Consider the following 22076-nt stretch of genomic DNA (forward strand, 5'->3'; position numbering starts at 1 on the left):
GTGAGCTTGGAATGTGAATCTCTTCAAGAAGGGTGACAACTGCTCCCGGCTTTGTCTGTGTCAGCACCAGCTGTTATTACCCTGCATAGTGGGCCCTTTTGATGTCTTCACATGTACCTGAACTTCTGAATCAAAAACCAGGGCAGATACATGTTGATGTAGGAAAAAAAAATATTAGGGTCTGTGTGAGAATGTATACATATGCAGTAGTATGTAAAGGACTTTGGGTCCTGGCTTGGGAAATTGGACGGTGCATATATGTTTTCCAGGGGCTGATACTACTGGTACCCAAAGAGAGACTAGAGAAGCTAAGTTTGGGAATTGTAGCAAAGCTGCAGTTCAAAAAGATTTTTTTTCCCATCATCCTATTATATGCCAAACATATTTCTTGATGATCTTATTTTGAGAATGATTTAATTATAGTATATAGTGGGGTATAAACAGACAATGTGTTTATGGTTTACTACAAGCTATTACTATTCGTGCTTATCATGAGGGAGCTGGAATAATCCATGTGATAGAGATACCAGGCAGCACAGAGGCATGCAACATTTGCGCAAACAGTTAGCTTGGTCAGGCTTATTAGCTACGTGTAGATGGTGGTCCTTGTGAATCCAAGTTGATTCAAAGGGACCAGGAGATCTCAATACTGAACTTCAGTGTTATGAATTCCAGAAAGTTTTACTACCTCAAACACAGCTGAGCTTGTATTTGTGACGTCAGATTGCTTACAGCATTGCAAGTGAATTAATATGCTGTTGATCTGTTTCACTGGAATATGTATATTATAAGCCTGTCATTGCATCTGGAAGAATCAGTTTGGACTTGGTACAAATTACTCTAATGTTGTAAAGGTGGTGTTTTTTCCACTTAGCATTTTTGTGTTAGTCTTTTGGGGTGGCTTATGAAGTTGAATACAGTACTGGCCCAGAACTGAGTCGGCACATTTGCGTGACACTACAGCTGGTCTAATAAGCCACCTGGATTTTAGTCCCAGGGAATGTGTTGAGGGGTCTGTGACTCCCTGTGGAGTTAGCCACATAAGATTTGAGATGGTATTCATCTGGATCTCAGCTGAATCTAGTGTAACTGGAGTCTCTGCACTTGCACATGTGCTTCTTGGAATTCAGTGTGGAGACAGAAAGACTCTCATTGCAGGGTCAGTTTAGATCATACAGTACTTAATACTTAAGGATTCAGAGCTGTGGAAATGCAGCTATACTATTTACCTCCAGAGCCAGTTCAGGTACATTGTGCTCTCATAGTGATGGGTTCCTGCTAGTAATCCTGCCAGACCTGAGGTGTTCCTGCATCTGCTGCACAGATGATACACAGTCTGAATGCTTGAGTGTGTTTGTTTTTTTTTTTTTTTTTTAAAACCTTCAATATAACAATGGTTGTAATTCTACTCTCCAAGTTCCCTTTTTTAAAAAAATATTCCATCACATGCATCTACAAGTTTGTTATTGTGGAGTTGCTCATAAGATGTATCCGTAGTTTAACACCCCAGCACCAGCGTTTATGTAGTATGAAATAAACATAGGTGTAGTATTACTTGCCTTTTGCCTAAAAAGAAGGAGGCAAAGAAGGAGGAAATAGGAAAGTAGGCTTTCGATATGCAGGTAGGTTTGTGATCAGAGCTCTGACAGCTCTGGCTCAACAGGCTGCCTCCAGGGGAATGGGATCTCTGTGCCTGTGCTTAGAATCAATTTTGCTGTGGTTATTATACCTGTATCTGTAAACTGGAATGTACGTTGATAAATATGGTCACAATAGAGGTGAACTAAACTTAATTTTAGAAGAAGAAAACTTGCTGTTTTCTTTTTTTCTTCAATTTGAAATACTGGCCACCAAATTATTCAGGACTAATATACTACGTGTTCTCTTTGAAGATATCTCTTGAAATAATTCTTAAAGAAATTTTTGAAATGAATGTTTTTTTTTAATGTGTATCCATAATTTTCCTTAAAGGACATTTTATGTAAGAGTATTACTACAACTACTTTTAAGAATACTATAAAAAGTAATAGAAAAATTGCTTTAGTTTTGAGGATACAACAGAAAAATTGGCCTATGTGCTTTTGTTATTTATGTGGCTTTTACACAGCAGTAGAGTAGTAAACTTATAAATAAGAGAAAGAAAAGTAACTGTAAAATACAAATTGCTAGTAGATTTTTTTATAAATATGAGAAACTACTACTTATTAAGAATATCCTCCTGCTTCCTCCTTCTTCCCCCCCCCCCAAAAAAAAAAAAAACAACAAACAAACCCCAAAATAAACCCAACAACACAGTTGTGTCTTTTATTAATGGCTATGCAGCTTGGAAGGCAGTGAATGTTTGTTTGTAGCTGGATAACCGGAATAAAAGGTCTGCCTAAAGATACTTAGGCACAGCATGTGAAACAACAACTTTTATTCTGAAATGCTATTGATTAAGTGATGTGTGTTTCTTGTCCATTACATAGATGGGTGAGTGTTGTTGGCTTGGCACTTCATGAATAGGAGAAAATACTTTTTCCTGTTCAGATTTGTGTTGTATGCGTAGTGGTTACAGATAACTTAGGCATAACTTTATTGCACTGTTACTCAAAAGATGACGGAATTGCTTAGGATTGCATAGTTTCTTGTCATCAAGGTTAGCAGTACAAACGGCAGAAGGTGCTGCAGAAGTGCAGTACAGTTTCCCTGCATCTTCCTATCCAACTGGTGAACTGAACCTTATGCACTATTGTGTGCCGTGCATATCAAAGTGGGAGTATTAATGCTATTTCTGATTGTGCTGCCTTCAGGGCTTTTTTTGGCTGTGCTGCATTTTTCCCTGCTTGTATGCATACTTGCTACTTGGTTTCTAAATACACAGCTGAGTTCATAACTTATTTGAAGCACTTCATTACAGCAGAAAAGATCTGCTAATTTTTTTTTCCAGTTTTGATTAGCTGCAGTTTACCTAAATGTACACCTTATTTGTGCAGTAATTCATAATTACATTACGCTAAATATGGATACATAAAGCATTCAGGCTCTAAAACAGTGTAAAATAATTTCATCACTCAAGTACTACTTGATCAAAAATTTTTTAACATGGGTATCAATATCACAGGTACTTTAGTAAATGCTCTAAAGGTTCTGTGGCAGAATTACTAATCAATGTGAAACTAGAGCAAAACATTTTCCATTACAGGAATTGCTTAATTCTTACACAGAAATGTTTTGTGCCTGTTAGTTTCATTGCTAGACTGTTAAATCACTGGCAGAAGTAGTCTCTAAAGTAAGCAAGGAGCTCCTTAACTGCAAGGACCCTTAGAATGCATGCCAGCATTTTATACCTAGGAATTTTTAGGGTACAGCTGTGATATGTTACAGGAGGACACTGAAGCAAACCATCGCATACTGTGTTTTCTTCAGCTAGATTGAATTGGTCAGTAGCGTTCTTTCAGCCTGGTAAAAAAAGCTTGGGTGTTTAGTTGGAAATCCAGGCAAACATGACAGGTATTTCTCATAGCCTTCTGATGCTTTCCACTACAGATCAATGTGTGAATCTTAAACTTGTGTATGTTTACAATTTGGATTCCTGCAACATCTAACAGGGCTTACTAGTCTTAAATACGTGATGGGAGATTTATGGGTTTGGACTTCTGAAGTTGGAGTAGCCAGATCTTGATACATGCTGTGTGTCGTCACTATGTTACATTGTACATTATGTTATCTCTCTTCTAGTTACCTTACATGTATTGAGTAAAAGTATGACTATACGTCACCTGTAGTACGTACTGACTGGATGGTCTTGGAAGAAAGCTGATTTGCACATTGAGTGCCTCTAATCTTCTTGTCATAGTCTGTAAATCTGTAGTACATGTTTTTGACAGAGCTAACTGAATCTGCATATATTTTTATCTGATGCCTTGATAAAGAGAACTAGGTCGAGTCTCTTTAATTTATCCAGGTATAAAACCCGAAATGCTTCAGGTAGTCAGTCTGTTTTTCTTTTACCTGTCAACTGTCTCCTTTAAAAAAAAAGTTCTTTCCTTCTCCTGGGACAGATGACTGAATGGAGATGGGGCAGAGAATTGGCAAATTTGTCAGCATCAAGAAATGATTATTTGAAGATGGAGATGACTTAATTTCTTAAGTTGTCAAGTTGCAGAACATAGCACTTTTGAAGAGAATTACTGACAGTATGCGTTCGTTTGCTCTATTAGTGGTGTCAGCCAGTTGGGGATTCTTGAACGTGGCAGAAGATCTTTTGATTCCTGTTGGTTCTTCATTGTGGCTTATAAATATTGGAGTCTGGTGTGAATCATAGGTTGGAAACACTGGAACTTTAGTTTGTTTCTCTTCAGATACCTTGGTCGAAAAATTGTGTAGTTAGCTACTCGTTGACTTCTGCTTCAAATACTTGCATGGTTGCAAGCTATCATTTATAGAGCCATTTAGATCAAAATACTGAAGGTGGGTATTTTGTGGGTTTATAAGTAAGGTCTTAAAATACTGTACGTTGAGACTACTGATAAGGTATATTGCTATCTAGCTGTAGTTTAGAAACTGATAAATAAGAAAATGTGGATTTGGTTTTGTAGATAGCAGCCTCTTCATTGGTTGGTCCATGTATTCCTGTAGAAGCTTTTGGAAAAGGGGTTATGCAATTCATCCTTTTTGCTGTACTGAACAAGTGAAAAATGAAGTTTTGACTCTGGCAAGTATTATAAAGCATGGGTGTAAAAAATCAGAAATAAACTCTGGTGGGAATTTTCAAAGTACCTAATTGGTTTTAAGGAAAAAACACCAAAGAAAAGATCAGTAAAATATCAGAGTAAAAGGGTTTGATATGAATAGATAGCCTAAGTTGGTGCGAGTAGAGGTTCGGTAATTTCAGCAGCATCTGGGAATGCTTGTGAGTTTTATTGGACTTTCTGGAGGCTTCAAGGCTGTGAGAATGATCTTCTCTGGTTAGTCTTTGTATGTTGCAGTATCGGTTTTGCTTCATAGAAGATAGTTTTAAGGGGTGAACGGAAAAATGAGATGTGACTGGGTTCTGAGGGCTGGGGTGAGTTACTGCCAGCAGATGTAGACATGGTCAGTCTGGTACGCATCCTGTTGCTGGGTCTGTTTTTGTACTAACTGCCTCTGAATTCTCATCTATTGATAGAATTTATGCCAAGATCTAAATTTCCAGTATGCTGGTTTGCACCTCTCTGCAAAGATCTGTGTGTTTTTCTTCTTCTGGTTGCCTAATCTTGCAAAAACTATTTCTTTGTAGGCTCTAAGGCAGTTGTTCTTCTGTAGATACTCTCTGATGAGCTGAATTTGAGTGAGGTTTTCTGATAATTTTAATCTAGTTGTCTGTGGTGTAATTAGTACACTTTTATGTAAGTGTCTTTAGAGTATGGTGTCTCTTTATAGAGGGAGCTATGTTTACATTGGTTGTTCAGTACCATATTTGTCTGAATCTAACACAAAGTAATCGCTAAAATGACCCCGAATTTTTCCAGGTTTATTAGTTTTTCTTATTTTCAGTGTTTTCATTCTAATGTATGCGTGTTATTTTTTTTACATCCCCCCTGCCCCCCCCCCATCAAAGACATGGGCCAAAACACTATGGGGAAGAGGGATGTAGAAAGAAAAGTATAAGAGGAAGATGAGAAAATGCAAGACACTTTCCTCTGGAGAAGATGGAATACTAATTTCACACCTTTTGGGGGAAAAGGAAGATAAATAGCAAAAATGTTTTGAGCTTAGAAGATAATTTTTCATCAAAAAATGAATACTAGGTACATATAGGTAGGATGACGTATGTGCAGCATTGGCATAACTGAAACTCTAGACATGATTTGTGATCAACTTTGTATCCAAAACTGTTTTCTAGATATCAATTTTTTTCCCCCCAGGATTTTTACGTTTTTGACAGCAATGGGTATGTGCCTGCCAGTGTTAAATTGTTTTATGTTAACTGCAATAACTACCCATATGGATGTCTTTACCCTTCTAAACCATTTTTTTAACCCATATTAAGTAGGTTTGTATTACCTGAAGTAGTAGCGTATGAGACCATCTAGCATTTTCAAAGTCTATAGGACTTGGAAAGATCATCTTAGATATGATAAAGAGTATTAGAGGTGACTTTTGTATGTTTCCTTCTGGTAACACCCCAGGGTGAGACAAAATGGGATGGAATATTGGTGAAGGCAGGTGAAGCTGTACCACAGAACTTGGGAGATGAATGCCTGGACGCAATCAGCTGTGCTGCAGGCTTCCGCAACTACCGATGAATGGGAGGGAGACAAGGTTGCTGAGAGCATCAGGGGCTGCCGGTTGGAAAGCCATTGATTGGAAACTAACCTTCTGGTCAGCTGCTTTGCTTACCTTTGTAAATCTGTCCATGTGCTTCGGGGGAGTGTGTTGAGTTAGTGCATTTTGAGATATACAGAAATACCCAGTAGCATGGCATGCTGTAAAGTAGATGAATTTGGAAGCAAATTCAGAAGTAAAGCAATAAAATGACTTCTGCTTGGCAGCCGACTCTCTCCTCCTAGGTTAGTTTTAAGAAAGTCACAAGAATTTGATGGAGCGTGTGCAGGGTTTGTTTTCACTAAAATGTGGACTAAAACTCGCAACAAAAACAAATGGTTTTAACCAGTCTGCTGTTTGATTAATGATTAACAGGAGCAACAGAATAAAATGTTTTGTATGTCAAGTTTTAACTCCTCTTGATGAAAGGGTTGAAAGAGATAAAGAGTGTCAGGTTTCAAGAACTGTGATGCTGATTTTGTGTAACTTGCTATTTTGTTATTTGTAACTTCAAGGGTCATGTATTGCAATCTCTTAAAGTTAAATACTGTTTGTTTGCTGTTGTCAAGCAATATGAAACAGTAATTTTGTGATCAAAATGTACTTTGGATAAAAAAAACTGTACTGGAAGCATAGGTGTCATGCTGGGTATAGTACAGCTTGGGAGGGAAAATAAGCTTGTAAACTAAACAGTTTGTGTGTATATGGCTGATGCCTGTTAAAAAACTTGGAATATATGAATGTCAGGGAAATACCAAAACAAAATTGGCCTAATAAATATGTCTGTGTCTGGGCCCAAGAAATATGTCTACATTACTACTGAAATTAAATTAGTCTGTTTCAGGTGTGGTATATGGTTTTTTGGTTTTGTTGGTTTTGGTTTGTTTTCTTTTTGTGTGTGTGGTGATGTTTTGGTCGGTTATTTTTTGTTGTTTTTTTTTTTTTTTTTAAGGCCCTTGTATGGTTGTAATTCCATACTCGCTCGGAGCCAGCATAGATGATGCCACCTCCTTAACAGGGTGGTTGTATCCTTGCCCTACTCCCTATCTGTGTTCCTGTTACGTTTTTTATCTGGCATTATTGTTCGTGTGGCCCTATGGAAAGGTGGCTCAAAGAAGTGATTTGGCTGAAAAAAAAAGAATTTTATTTTCAGCTTGCTGATTAGGATTTCCATACGGTCAAATGAATGCTCTTCCCAGAGCAAGGGAGGCAGTGGAAGGTACACAGCAGGGGATGGCCAGTGATCTTCTTTTGGCAGCAGTGCGCAATTATGTTAGCTTAAAGTGAGCCTGAAGTAAAGTCAGCTGGAACTGCAGCCTAATTTCTCCGCTAACTTTTAGGAACTGTGGTCTATTTAATCTGCTGTAGATCTTCTTGTGTTATTTAGGTTAACAGGTCATATTGAGACACAGTTTGTTGCCTCATTGCAATGCTGGGAATTCAGTCCTGCAGGACTTTACTTGGTTGACAGTCATTATTCAGGTGAATGGTTCCATTGGCCTACCTTGGACCAGAATTCAGCAAATCACTTGCACAAGAATTCTTTGACCTTTGTTTCCTTATAACAAGAGACAGCATATAATGGATGTCTGCAGATGATGCTTTATGAAACTTGCTCCAAATTTACAGAACCCTGAGGGAAGAACAATGCTATATTCCTACTATTCTTTTTTTCTCTTCTCCTACTTGTATAGTCTTGTTCCTGTCTCTCTTTATCTTCCTTATCTACTATGTGTCTCTTGCTCTTTCTCTTCATTTCAACATGAGTAAGGTAGTCTGTTAGATTAAATCAGCTTCTATGTGCCTTTCCTCCATTTCCAATTGAAAAATTGGTAGAGTTAGATTAACCAAGGTGACACCAGTAATTAGATTTGTCTAATGTTATCTACTTATGGTTAAGGTAGCTGTTAGTCCTGGTTAAAATGGAAAGGCCTATTTATCTAAAATAGGGGGAGAAAGCTTTGTGCCACAATGCAGTGGAGCCAAATTGGACTGTAACTAATTCAGTACGGGAAGATGGGTTTATTTAGCCTCTTCTTTACTTCTCTTATTTTGGTCTTCCGGTCTTGGAACTTTTTTCTGCTGGGTATCTTTAGTGGACACCCCCATTCTTTATTTTTTTTTATTTTACTTTTATTGATTTCTTGGTTATTTCTACTTTTTTAATAATGACAAAAAAAATTTGGTTCTTTCCCCTTCTGCATGGGCCTCCCATACTTTTGACCACTTCAGGTCTCTGCTTTTTGAAGATTGGGCCCCTCAGGAGGCAGTGCGTTTTTCAACAGACCCAGGCAGTCTCAGTTTGCCTGGATGCTAAGGTTAGAGGATCAGTCTTCTTTCACTTAATTAACTTGCTGTTTTTGTAGCTCAGAAGTGAGTTGTGACAGTCACACTGTCAGACTGTTCCAGCTACAGAAGTTTGAGATTGGTTTCAATTTTGTCCTCTACAGGAGACCTCATAGTCCAAAGCAATTCCTGCTGAGAGTTCAGCTGAATTCTGCTTGTACAGAAGCTAGATCCGTGAACTTAGTCTGTTCCACGAAACGAAAATGACATGTCCGTGTTACAATCTGTAAGGATGGGAGGGGAAGGACAATGTCACTTGCTACAATTTCAGTCTTCCTTCAGCCAGTGTTTGTGTCTTTTTCACTCTTCTTTATATCTGATTCAACTGGCTGTACCTACAGCACCACATGCACTGGTAGCCTCTCCCTGTTGTAGGACTAGTGCCCTTCAGCACACCAAAGAATGAGGTTATTCTCTTGGGTCACAGTTAGCCTCTTTGGTATTGACATTTGCTCTGTCTAGCCTGATGATGTTTATCTGAACTGTTGATCAGTCATAGGAGCTTGCCCTATTTATGCTGTAATATCTTTTGGGTGTCATGTCTGCCCCTGCTACCCCTTCCTACCCCCCAGCTTGTTTAGTAGTTCCTCACAATGCTTTTGAATGCTCAGACAATACATTTGTGTCAGAAATCCTTTGCCAGAGCTAAGACTTAGAACGCACAACTGGAGAAGGAGAGCCCTGGCATGGTCCATGTGCTCAAATAGAGATCATCTGATCATCCGTACAGATGGTCAGATTATTCCTTATACTGTGTTGCAGAGATCAAAGCTTTATTTCATCATACAAGTTGTATGTGATGTGGCATTTAGTGGAGAGATTCAGCTGTTGCTGTTCACTTAAACTCCAAGCTGCATCCATAAGTAAACTGGAAGAAGACGACACTGCATAAACAAAAACATTCAAATAAGAAATTACAAGTAACTGGGCTTCTGAGATACATATACACCCAACTATTTCCTTTCCTTTCTCCTACAGAATCCTTTGTAACAACATGCATTTAAGCATTGTGAAAGTACCTAAGATTTTTTTCAGTCACTTCGCAAATTCTATCACATTCTTTGAAATACTATATTGCTGTAAGATTTTAGAACCAGTAATAAAGTGTTAGTTAAAAAAAAAAAAAAAAAAGAAAAAAAGAAAAAAGGAAAAATCCTCTACTACTGACTTGTCTCAAGGGATGAAGCACACTGTTGCCACCTGGCAAAGCTACTGGTGTTACTATGTGGTGCAGATTGAAACTTGGGAGAACAGAAATGGGTGACAGAATCTGAGAGTGTGGAGCCTGGGAAGGAGTAGGCTCATAACCTAGAGGGGGAAGTGGAAAGGGTCACTGTATGGTGTTATTAGGTTACTAGGGTGCTACTTTATTGCAGATTGTAGCCAGAATTCCCGCACCAGAAGCGTTCTGTGTCATCAGAGTGCAAGTATGTCTGCATAGTTGCCCAGCTCCAGCTCTGTAAGAGCTGAGTGCAGGACTGCACCCTGCCAGCAAGAGGATACTCTGCAGAACTCCCTGCACTTGGGTTTTCTTCCACTGTCAAAGCTCCCTCCTCCATTTCAGTTTTCTGTCTTCTATCTTCTCTGACTGGTTGCAGCCAGGCCTGCAGAGAAGTAATGAGGGAAGACCTAATGGACCCAAGTCCTATTAGAGATATGAGACAAAAAGAAATTAGTTGAAACAGCTCTGAAGAGACTGAGTGGAGCATGCTTAACTCTTCTGCCTAAAGGACTGGTTCAGTTCCTTACTACTCAGTGTCCTATGATCACTGTAAATTTTTTTATTTTGTGGTAAAGTTTGTTTAAGAAGTTTGCTAATTCTTCAATTATTAATGCTGCAGTGCTATGGTTCCCTGCTTTCGGTTTTGCTGATGCAACTGATTGTGGGATTATGCTTAAATTGCATCAGTGATACGACCTGAAAAATTAAAAATGTTAAAAAGAAAAAGTTAATTTCACTCCATTTCACTGATCTGGTTTAAGGTGCAGCCCTACAGATACTTGGGTGAGCAGCTGAGGGAGCGGTGGAGGGAGAGATTAATAAGGGAGAGGCGGCGGGAAGAAGAGAACCTCCAAAACTGGTTTTGCCACTAGTGAAAATGTATGTCAAACTTCCACGGGCTTGCAGAGGTGGGGCAAGGTAGACTATGTTAACAGCTTCCCTTGTCTCAGTGGTAGATATGTCATGTCCGCTCACTGGCCTTAAGCTCCCAGCTCACAGCTTTGGGGTGGGAACAAACTTTATTACACTGTCAGTGTCAATATATACCAGACTTCTTGCTTTGAGAATCTGATTCAGTGTATGGGGAATTCACTGAAATGAACCTACTGCTATTGAGTGTCTCTCAGCACCTAGTATTTAATGTTTGGAAAGCCAGAGTGTTAAGATACAGCTCACATACATACTGCGTATGTAGGATTTTGTTTAAAATGAACTGATCAGTTCATCTCAGTTGCAAGGAAGTCCTTGTAATCTTGACTTTCAAAAAATGGTGTAATGCTCCCAGTCTGCAGGCAACTTACAGAACGGTTCAGAAATTTTCAACCACTTTTATCTTTAAATTTCACCATAGGCTTAATACTGCGTTTCAATAAATTGCTGATCATTTTAGTGGGTGAACGTGAGGGAGGGAGGAGTGAAGCAAAAGACAAAAAGCAGCAATCCTAAGGATTCTTCTTTCTGTGTGCAGCCGTCTATACCAATGTACTGAGGAAAAATAATTTAAGAACTTTTCTGTTCTACCCTTTGTGAAAGCCTCTTTGCTGCTGAACTGGTTTCGGCTGGGATAGAGTTAATTTTCTTTCTAGTAGCTGGAATAGTGCTGTGTTTTGGATTGGGATGAGAATAATGTTGATAACACACTGATGTTTTAGTTGTTGCTAAGCTTTCAAGGACTTTCGTCTTGTCATACCGGCCTGCCAACGAGAAGGCTGGAGGTGCACAAGAAGCTGGGAGGGGGGGCACAGCCAGGACAGCTAACCCCAACTGGCCAAAGGGATATTCCATAGCATATGACATCATGCTCAGCATATAAACTGGGGGAGTTGGCCAAGGCGTGGCCGCTGCTTGGGTACAGGCTGGGCATCGGTTGGTTGGTGGTGAGCAATTGTTTTTCATTTGCATCACTTGTCTTTCTTGGGTTTTATTTCTCTCTCTTTTTGTTATGTTCCTTTTCATTACAATCTGTAATAATAATAATAATAATAATTTATTTTATTTCAATTATTAAACTGTTCTTAACCCATGAGTTTTCTCACTTTTACTTGTCTGATTCTCTCCCTCATCCGCCCCGGCGGAAGGGGAAGTGAGTGAGCGTGTGGTGCTTAGTTGCCATCTGGGGCTAAACCACGACAGCTGCTAATATCAATTTTCTTACAGGTTAAGAGGAATAGATAGTCCTCAAGATATATTTCAGCCATATGAATTTCAGGAATGGAGTTTCTCATTCCTCAAATAAGTTTGAACAATCTGTTTCTGAGTCACTTCTAGCATCATAGGCTCCTTTATCTGCTGACTTGCCAGTTAGCTGGTAAAGGAGAATAGTACTGTTCAGGGAACACACAGAAGATCTGGATTGATGCCAGATGTTCCTCTCCATTTGAAGGATGTGGTGTTAAGTTTGCATCTGATGATCAGACTGTTCTTCAGTTTCTTAAAAAGCTTATTAGATTGGTATGCTTTGAGTTGTTCCTGATTTGGGAATTCATAAAGGTTTTAGTAAGGTGATTCCTAGGTATAGGGTCTCCTATAAAGGTGTTCCTTTGCATGTCATTTGGAGCAGTTGAAGTGGAATGTGTGTCAAACCTGTTCCATTTCTGTCATCTCTGAACTGATTTGAAATTGGTTCACACTGCTCTAGAACACTTAGAGATGAACTTGATATTAGGAACTTGATAGAGGCAGCAGTAGCAGAAAGGTTGTACTGTTGTGATCCTGGTGTATGTCAGAAGAATATGAGGTCAAACTGCATGTTTCCAGACAGGCAGTCTGGTGAATTTCGAGGATGAGTCAACTTCAGACCTCTTTTTTTTCTGAGACAGAAAGCAAGATTATTTTTGGTCTCTCAGGGTAAGTGAGAGTCAGCAGAGACTGTGAAGTCAGCTATAGTATGTGCACCTGTGCTAATATATCCATGGCACGTCTTTGTGATTGACCACCTTGGTGAATACAGAGATCCTAGGAGAAAGAAATAGTGTAAGGAGTCTTTGGACTGTGCCCAAGTTTCTTATCAAGCGAGTCTACCCCATGCTATAGTTTTTGGAGGCTTGTCTCCAGAATTCCAGGGTGTGGAATCCAGGAATAAAAACTTGGAGGTGGAACTGCAAATAGTTTAAATATATCATAGTTTCAAGATCTGAAGGAGAAGGCTTCTTTTGTGACAAACTAACATTAATATTCAAGTAAAGGTTAAGGGAAAACACACTCATTCACTTTGAAGGAATGGTTGCTTCCTTAATGACAGCTAACAGATTTGATGTGTGTGGTTTCTTTTTCAATGCTCCTATGATCATTCCATTTTTTTATTTTATTTTTGCTTTTTTCCCTAGAGATGTGAATTATGCCCTCATAAGGATGGTGCTTTAAAGAGAACAGATAATGGGGGTAAGTTTTATTCTTATTTTTTGTGAACTCTCTTATTTTGTATGAGGGAAATAAGTCTGTGGAAAAAAAATTATAGGGATCCTAAACATAAATGAAAACACTGGCTGGTTTGGAAAGAGAACTATTTTACAGTAACCTTTATTTGTCCAATTTAGGTTGAATTTAGTTTGAGAACATCAATCATTATTCTCAGTTTTATTTTTAGAAAGAGTTACAATGAAGGAGAAACTGCATTTTAACATAAGATTTTAATGGGGAAAAAGGATAAATTTTATGTGTATTCAGTTGGAGTTTGAACGTTTATAGAAAGCTGTTGAAAGTGTACCATTCATGGAGGAAAATGGAATTTTTATGTCTGTAGCCCAGACTGAATGCACCAGTGCATTTTCAAAGGATAGCTCTTTCATGCCTGATTTACTAATACGTTCTGTAACAAAGAAGTTAGAGCTGAAAAGTTGCAGTAGTGATTACCTGTCCCTTGCATCTTTCTAATTTCATCGTTCAGGTTATCATCAGTTCTGCTCCTGCTGAGTAGAACTGCTAGAGAAAGTCTCCACTGAGTATCCTGTCTTGGTTTGGTTTGTACTAATGGGTGATATGAATGAAAAATTTCAATTAACTTTTCAATCACTTTTGGAATTCCTTTTCTCTCTTTACTGCATACTTATAAATTCCTGTCCATCATCTATCTGTAAATAGCCTGGTCATTTTGACACTGAGCCCTTTCTCTTGTGAGAGGAGAAAGTATGATCAGGATTCTGGGTTTCATTTGAACACTCTATGTAAATTGTATTCTGGAGATTTTATGCTGCATACATAATATTCTAACTAATTTATATCTTAACTTAGCTTAGTGTTGACGCAGTTGATGCAGCTTTGCTATTTCTGTTGCAGTTGAGTTGCAGGAACGCAGAGCCTGCTTGTGTTCGGGCTGATCTACACTTTCCCTTGTCTACACTTTGGCTGCAATGTACAGCATACGCTCTAGCATTCACCATTCTAGTGTCTGCTTATCTCAAACACATTAGTGAACTTAGTGTCATTTATGAATGTTGGGAGATTGTATTAAGTCTGTGTTGTCTGTGTGTCAGTGAAGCTACCATCTTAAGTGCCAGCCCAGTACTTTAGCCTTAGAACTATTCTTCCTCTCAGACAGGTTGATACTTGGCAGTGTTGAATTAATTTCTTCAAAAATGGCAGCTGGACACTTGCTTTTTTAGGAAATAAGTAATAAGAAAGCCTCAAACCTCTTGAAATATACAGTAAAATTTGTGAAGTGGCTGAAGTGTTTTCTGTTTTTATACTTAAAGCAGTGTTTGGGAATGCCTTGCTATTCTGTATGGTAATTTTGAAACTTTTTTTTTGCGTAAAGTCTTGAGAACATATTTTCACAGTATGCACAAAGATCTGAGCATCCTTTTAGTTATCTCTCTTATAGCTGTATTAATTGTAATTATGAATTCTTGTCTGAAAGTGAGTATAAGATTGAAATTATTTAAGTTTAAATAGCAAAGATGTTACACTATACGAACAATATTGTCCCTATTATAATTTTCATGACCAACTGTTTTAATCAGTGAAAGCTTCATAGTGAAAATTTCGTAGCAGATAAGTCTTAAGAATTTGTACTTCAGCTTCTGGAAGCATCCCTCCCTCAGTAATAGATCTTGTCCATGGTGTTGAATACAGCAAATTCTACTTTATGGACCAAATGGCCTTTAAATAACAGCTTTACCGAAGGTTGTGAATCTTGGAAAAAAAGAACTCTGACTGGTATTGTATTTCAGAAATCTACATTCTTAACCTGAAGCTTTCCTTTCAAAGAGTTGCCTAACAAGGGATTGTGCCAGAAGAGTTTCAGACTTAAGGAAATATTGTTGAAGGTCATGTAATGGGCTTCTCAGTTTTAAATTATATTTACAGTAGGTTAATACTTGGATTTTTTTTTTTAATGCTGTTACACCATTTGTTGCCAAGTGAAATGATAAAAAGATGAAGGTATTCCTGAAAAAACTTCGAAACAAACATTTCTGATAAAACCTTGTAAGGGTACAGCTTTAGAAATATGTAATTATGGAGTCTTTCTGTCAGTATAGAAATAATTAAATGGTCTTAGCTTTTCAGAACAAGTGAAGAAATTACTGATTTTATGTCAGTGATATAAAGTTATGCTTCTTTCTGCCTTCTGGCAACAGTAACTTCATTTTGTGGCCAGAAAACCAATGCAGTTTTTGTTTTGAATATGCAGATAGCTTAGCTCATACATGGTCTGCTGCTCTTGCAGATTTTTTATTTTTTTAAATCTTTTTTTTTTTTGGTAACAATTTTCTGAATATTTGCTTTTTAATAATGTGAAGAAATGTGTTTTGTTTGGGTGTTGAAAATACTGTATTTTCTTTTATGTCAGGAATCGTAATGTTTTTTGGTCTATTGAGCTTTTACTATAGGGTTCCATGATTTTCTTAACCTGCAGTAAGATGCTGTTACTGCGGGGAGGGTCCTTGCTATGCATTACTTTCTCCTCCTTTGTGATGGTACTAGCGTTTAAAACTTTTTTTTTTTGTTTTCTCCCCCCCAGGTTAATTTTCAGCTAAATGAAATCAGTTCCCTGATCCAGCTGACCATGCTAATTCTTATATAGGGGAATGACCAGGAATATTCTTTTAGCAGCAGCCTGTTCATTATCTGTCTTAAGTCAGTGACACAACCGTACCTGAAAGCAGCCTAATCTTATAGCTCTCACGTAATTGTGTTATCTTGCCTTTAAGAACTCTGGGGCACAACCACACCATACACTACCATTACAATGACAAAGTAGTCTAGGAACCAGACTTGTTTTTAAATGTTACTGACTGACTAGAAAATAGTAATGGTGGTGTATGGTGTGGTTGTGTTCGTGTGCTTGGGTTTTTTTTGTGGCATGAGGTTCCTTTGTGTGCCGCCTTTTTCCTTCTCTCTCTCCTTTTACTGCTTATCTGACTTTCTGGAGATCAACACTTCTTTAGATTTGCTTTTTAGGTTTTATATTTCTGATTGGAGACATCTACTGTACCTTTGTCGTGCTTATCAGTACAGTTGCTGAGGGTTAATGTTGGGTTCTCCAGTATCATCTATGGCAAATACAGAATTACAGTTTTCAGTGGTACCGTAAATACAGCATTCTTGGAGCAGTACTGTCATGGATCTTACATAGGACTTTAAAGTGCCAGCCTGAGATCGTAATAGGAGAGGAGCATATAGTGGAGGCCAAACAACATTTGGCCTGCTCTCTTTAACAGTATGAACTGGATTCTTGGGAAAATTCTTGCATGCTTTCTCAGAATACTTTCCCAGCTTACGAGAATTTACGCTTCTGGACTTCTTTAACCAGAGGTGGTATTTTTGTGTTTAATGGAACAAGAGTCCATCACACTATTAATGTGTCCACTTCTGTATAAAGGTTAGTGTCCATAATGTTGTCTGACAAGGCATTTTGCAGTTGATCTGTACAATGTGGTGAGATGTATGCTAGTTTGTTTTGAATCTGTTACCTCATGGTTTTATTTGATGCCACTTGGCACTTGCTAAGTGATAGGAAGTGGTAAAAAGCAATTATTCTATGTTCACCTTTTCAATACCTCTTCTGGCTTTATAGACCTCTGTCATATTTGTCTTTTGTCTCCTTTTCAGGATGAAGGAGCCCAGACTGACTGGGTGTTCCTTGTACAGAAAACTGACCATCCCCTTTCCCTTTCTCTATATGTCTTCCAAATGATACATAATCTTTACCAGAGCTGAATATGAAATTTTAGAGAAGCAAATCTACTGTACATGATGCCATGGAATCTCTAGACTGCAAAATGATTACAGTATGGTTTAGTATTCCCTAACATAGACTACGAATGTAATTATAGGTCACCATTTTTGGTACAAATTTTTCTCATTGATTGCAGAATACCCTAAACATTCATACTACCTCGAGACTAGGACAGATCCTGAAATTGGAACCAAAGTATTGATTTTAGCAAGGCTTTTGCCTGAAGAATGTTCTTAAAATTGAGTGCGCTGTTTTCTGCATCTGCTCTGAGAACAGAAGACATGGGTAATTTACATTTTTGAGGCATTAACTATTTTTACAGCCATAGTTAACTCTTGGCTATTTGGGTTGTTGGAGGTGGAGTGGGATAGGGGAAGTTCAGTTATGCTAGATAATAGGGACTGTACTAGCCAAGTGTTTTCTAGACAGTGTTGTGGAGACATTCTACTTAGTGTTGGAAACTCATGCAGAAGGTTCTGCGCCAAGTTGCTAGGGTGTCTGGATCTGGAAGGACTAAAGAGTTAATGTGAAGCACCAAATGGAAATGGCAGTTTTTGTTGCTCATAACCTTTTTTGGTACACTGGAGAGTACACAGATGCCTGCCTGTTCTTGGCTTGGTGATGGTGGCGGCTGTCGCTGTAATCAGAACCTGTATCGAGCCCAAAGAGATAATTCTGTCTGGATTTGAGCGGAACATGTCCTAGCCTGCTTCGGTGTCCCTCATGTGCTTTCCATCGTTGGAGACCTGAACTGACCCTGAACAGAAGCAGCTAAGGTCTGGTTGCAAATGTTTGTTCAGTCTCTTCACACTATGTGAAAATGGTCATTCTGCTCCTGCACTTGCACAGATCTTGGAAACAATACAGTTGCATTTAGCAGAGTGTAGCCTGGACTAATATCCATGGTGTGGCTTATCTGTGGCAGTTTATCCGTGCTAAGGATTATCAAGAGTTGACTGTACTTAGCTGCACATTCGATTTAATTAATTTGTTGAAGTAGTGGGACGTTGCATGGTTATCATCAGGGTGATTGTCAGAAATTTTAGGAATAAGCGTTGAATACATTTTAGTATTCGGCTGCCTAATATCTGTGATTGTCTTACAGCTATGGTTAAGTTTTGTGAACAAAAAATAGTCTTCCCTATATGTGGACTTTGTGGAATTTGTTTTTCCATAAACATTAGCACTTTTTCAGTGTTCAGAGACTGCAGTTCTGTAAATTCTGTTATTTACTGGGTTTTGTTTTATTTATTTATTTATTTTTAATTGATACTAGAAGTAGAAAAGTAGGATTGAGTTGAAAAAGGAACTTTTCTCTTTGAATATATTTATTGACAAAATTCCTTGCTAAGTTTGGTATTCATGTTCATTTAGGGGCACTACTGTGGTTTTAACCACATGGCTGAATAGAAAAGTTTTTTAAAATGAGAAAAACTGGTATGTATGAGTTGCTTATTGATTTGCTGTCTTATGTGTAAGAAGGCTATTGAAAGAGAGATTAACTTTTCTTTAGCTTTTTACTCTGTATGTGGATTAGTAGTTGGACAAAATATAAACACATTTTTTTGAAAAACAGAAATGCAACAAGTGAGCATTTGTTTGAAGATACTTGAGAACTGTAGGCTGTTTGACAGTTTTGGGCCTTTTAAATTCAGTAATGTTTCCTTAACTGTTGCAGTAATTTCCTTTCAGTTTTTGACACTCAGTGAGGAGGAAATAAAATCATGACCATTTGAACTGATTATAGTTTTTTGAATGCCAATTCTTTTACCTTCTCATAATACTGAGTATGCATCTGTTCTTCTAAGCAAATTGTTCAGTTGTATCTAATATTGCGCATCTCCCATTCAAATAGTTTTCTTACAGTAATCTTTGTCCACAGTTTTTTGTAAGCCTGAAAGGCTTGATTTTGCTGTACAAGTTGTTACTTTGAAATCTGATTCCATTGGATGATGATCAGGAATGCTGTGTAACAGCATTCTTTGTGTGATTTTTCACCAAGACTTCTTTCATGCAGCTGCTTGGGAAAAGGCCAGCTAACAATGTGGTGGTTTTATGTCATCGTCCAGGCCCTCTTCCCATCTCCTGGGTTAGCGTTGGGATCTCCCAAGTCTATAAAAACATCATATGCTAGGTTTTCCTATTGCTATTGCTACTATTAGAGTCAGCAGCTCTCACCATCAGATTTACTGTTCTGGTATTAACGTCTAAGAATATGGATGGTATAATGTCATACGTACACATTCAGGTGTATGCGTTTTGCAAGAAGTGCTCACTTACAAATGTTCTGGTTCTTTTGCGCAGATTTGCAGGAGTTTGTATGTGTATATTTTTTTTTTAACTGGGAAAGACGGTAAAAATGGATACGCAATTTAAAATATTTTACTAATATACATATTACCATATAATCTATATTGTATATTTATTATTTACATTGCTAGTGATCATAGTGTATAACTAGGGGAAAAAAACATTTTAGAGCTTTAGATAGATATTTATGACATTTTTTCGTTTTGTTGTATAAAAGGATTTCTTGAGGGAGGGGGAAGAGACTCATCAATGCCGTAGCATGCCAGATAAAATTATTAAAGCCATTAGCTTACTCAGTGGACCAGTGGAATGTAATCTGTAGCTGTTTCAAAAACAAAGTATTTGTTATGCTGCTGAATAATGACCCAAAGTGAATTTTTCTTCTGTACCAATTCTTTAGTTTAGGAACAAATTTTGATAAATGGAGAGTTCGGTGAAATTCTATAGTAGGACTCTGTAGAGTGAAGCCTTTTCTTCATAGACAAACAGTATTTATTTACTTGTTTTTTAACAGAAGTTGTCCGTTGGTTCATTCAATGTACCAATGATAAAGTTGACTGCCAACCACACTGGTGAGATCTCTAGCGGTTAGTGTGAGCACCTTCTTTTTACCCACCTTTGAAAAGAGCAGATCATTAGTGAATAATACTATATTAACTATAGCAAACTCTAAAACTGTATTTACTAGGGTAAGGAAAAGACAGTAACTTAAGCTGACAGATTTCTTTTCTGCAAGTTTTATTGTCTTTACAGGAAAGGAAGATGAGGGTCAAAATAAAAGCATGTGGAATGCCTTAATGAAGAAACACTTAACTAGAGGTCTAAAATAGTACTTAATCTTACCCTCTGCAAATAGTAACAATAATGGTCTTAAGTAATCTTTGCTGGATTCACCTTTCAGAGTGGGATGGAGCTGAGTCTTGGGGTCAGTCAGCAGATCTGACAGTTGTGGACGCTGAGGGTGCAGTTTCACGTAATCTAGGACAGCTATTGACCTCTGCTTAAAGGAGTGGACGGTGGTTTTCCCATGACTGGATGTTTCTTCACTGGTGATTTTGCATATGGTAATCACACGACCTCAGTATGGATTGCATCAACTTATTTAGTGATCCTACTGCAAGGTAAACTTTAGTTTAGTAATCCGATGAATAACCCCAGGTTTAGTAATCAGGTGAATAAAATTTTATCTGCCCTGCTACATGGCAAGCTTATACAACAGGGAGAGGGTAGGGATGTACAGTTGAAAGTGAAGAGTAAAGTGAGACCTTACCTGTTAGTGACAGCCCACAGCTGAAATGGATTGAGGTGTATCCTTAAACTGCAACCTGGAGCAACCCTAATAAGAAACTAACATTTCAACAGAGAAAGATTTTTCCATGCTAGAAGAATACATTCACTTGGTTTAGAAGTGAGCTGTAGTTACAAATAAAGTAAAATCTCCTTAGTGAGATATAATGGACTCTTTAGGACTTACACAGAACGCATAAACCAATTTTACTCTGGAATTGGTGCAGGGTTAGGAGATGGTGATGACATCCCAGAGCTCTCTTGTGGGACCACACTGGCACTGTGGCTGGATCTCAGTGTGACTTCATGATTCTGGCCTCTACAGTCTGTTACTGCTTTGCAGCACAGCTTCAACATTGGTTGTGGGACATAGCGCTAGTGTAGTGCCTACTCTGTGTCTGTTAGTTCACAAGCTGTAGGTGGACTTCTCTTGATTTGGATGGTAGGATGGATTGTAAGTCTGTTGCTGTTATTTTATTATGAAGTAAAGGATTATAAAAGCAAGTCTTCAAAATTTGCACTGGAAGATTGTTTAAAAGCACTATGACTTTATTTACGGTGAAAGTGCTTGTGAGTCAAGTTTTAAACACTTAAACAGTAGTTGTAAAGGCAAAAATTTAGTTAGATGGATAATGTACTGTATATTATTTATCTCCCTGGGTTTTATTTGCTAATTTTAGATTACTTTGTTAGAGTTTGCTTCTAGTTATAGAGTTCTTTGCTGGCAATAGTCTTTTGTTTGCTGATGGTGAAATTGTTAGGAGTTACCTGTTCTCTGTCGCATTGAGATAACAGATCAACTACTTATTTTCAGTTAGAGTTCTGGAGCCTGAGATTTGTTACTCCGAATGTTAATGAATAATGTATGTTCAAATTATACCCGCTAAGTATGTACTGTTAGGTTTTCGTTGAGTTAAAAAATAGTTGGGCACCTGAAATAAAAATCTCAGCAAAAGATTGGTAAAATTTGGATAGATTCTGTGCTGGTAATTAAACATCTTGCATGCTAGAACAAGACGTAAAAATCGGCAAAACTCAGTGGTGTGTCTTTCTGAGGGATAAATCAAAATAAAAAAGGACTCAGGTGAAAAGCTGGAAGTTTCATAAGACATATTTCAACTTTGAAGGCTTTTCAGCATGAATTTCCAATTTCTGATATTGGAGAAAACTGTTGTCATTATTATTGTTATCAAAGTAAATCTTGGAGTTGGTTTATATGTGGTTTTGATGTTGTTTTAATGTTGGTTGGAGTTGTTTCCTAAGATCTCTTCAAAGGAAAGTGTCTTAGCTGTACTTGTGTGATGTTATCTAGAAAGCACAGTGGATTTTTTTTTTTTTGAAAGGTAAGCAGCATTTCCCAAAGTTATTGGACTTGAAAGCACAGTTGAAATAAATATTTTTAATTTTAATTTGGCTGTCATCAATAAGTTGTTTCTAATAAGTAAT

The 22076-nt window shown here is 37.9% G+C and overlaps 1 protein-coding gene across 13 annotated transcripts in view; it reads left to right on the forward strand.

The window, feature by feature from the left end:
• MLLT10 (MLLT10 histone lysine methyltransferase DOT1L cofactor) overlaps nt 1–22076 on the forward strand; it is a 130559-nt gene that overhangs the window by 7541 nt on the left and 100942 nt on the right. For 10 of the 13 annotated variants that reach the window (XR_012672711.1, XR_012672713.1, XM_075143916.1 and 7 more), the window contains exon 4: nt 13183–13237. The exons of 1 other annotated variant lie outside the window; for it this stretch is intronic. Coding sequence is in view for 10 of the 12 variants with exons in the window: in XM_075143916.1 (XP_075000017.1) it covers nt 13183–13237 (55 nt within the window). In the remaining 2 variants the exon portion in view is untranslated. Of the gene's footprint in view, nt 1–11519; nt 11734–13182; nt 13238–22076 lie in introns of those variants that run through there. 2 more of the 13 variants (XM_075143921.1, XM_075143922.1) reach the window with 2 other exon arrangements.

Source organism: Calonectris borealis, chromosome 2 (assembly GCF_964195595.1).
Source record: "Calonectris borealis chromosome 2, bCalBor7.hap1.2, whole genome shotgun sequence".
Classification (NCBI taxonomy): Eukaryota; Metazoa; Chordata; class Aves; order Procellariiformes; family Procellariidae; genus Calonectris; species Calonectris borealis.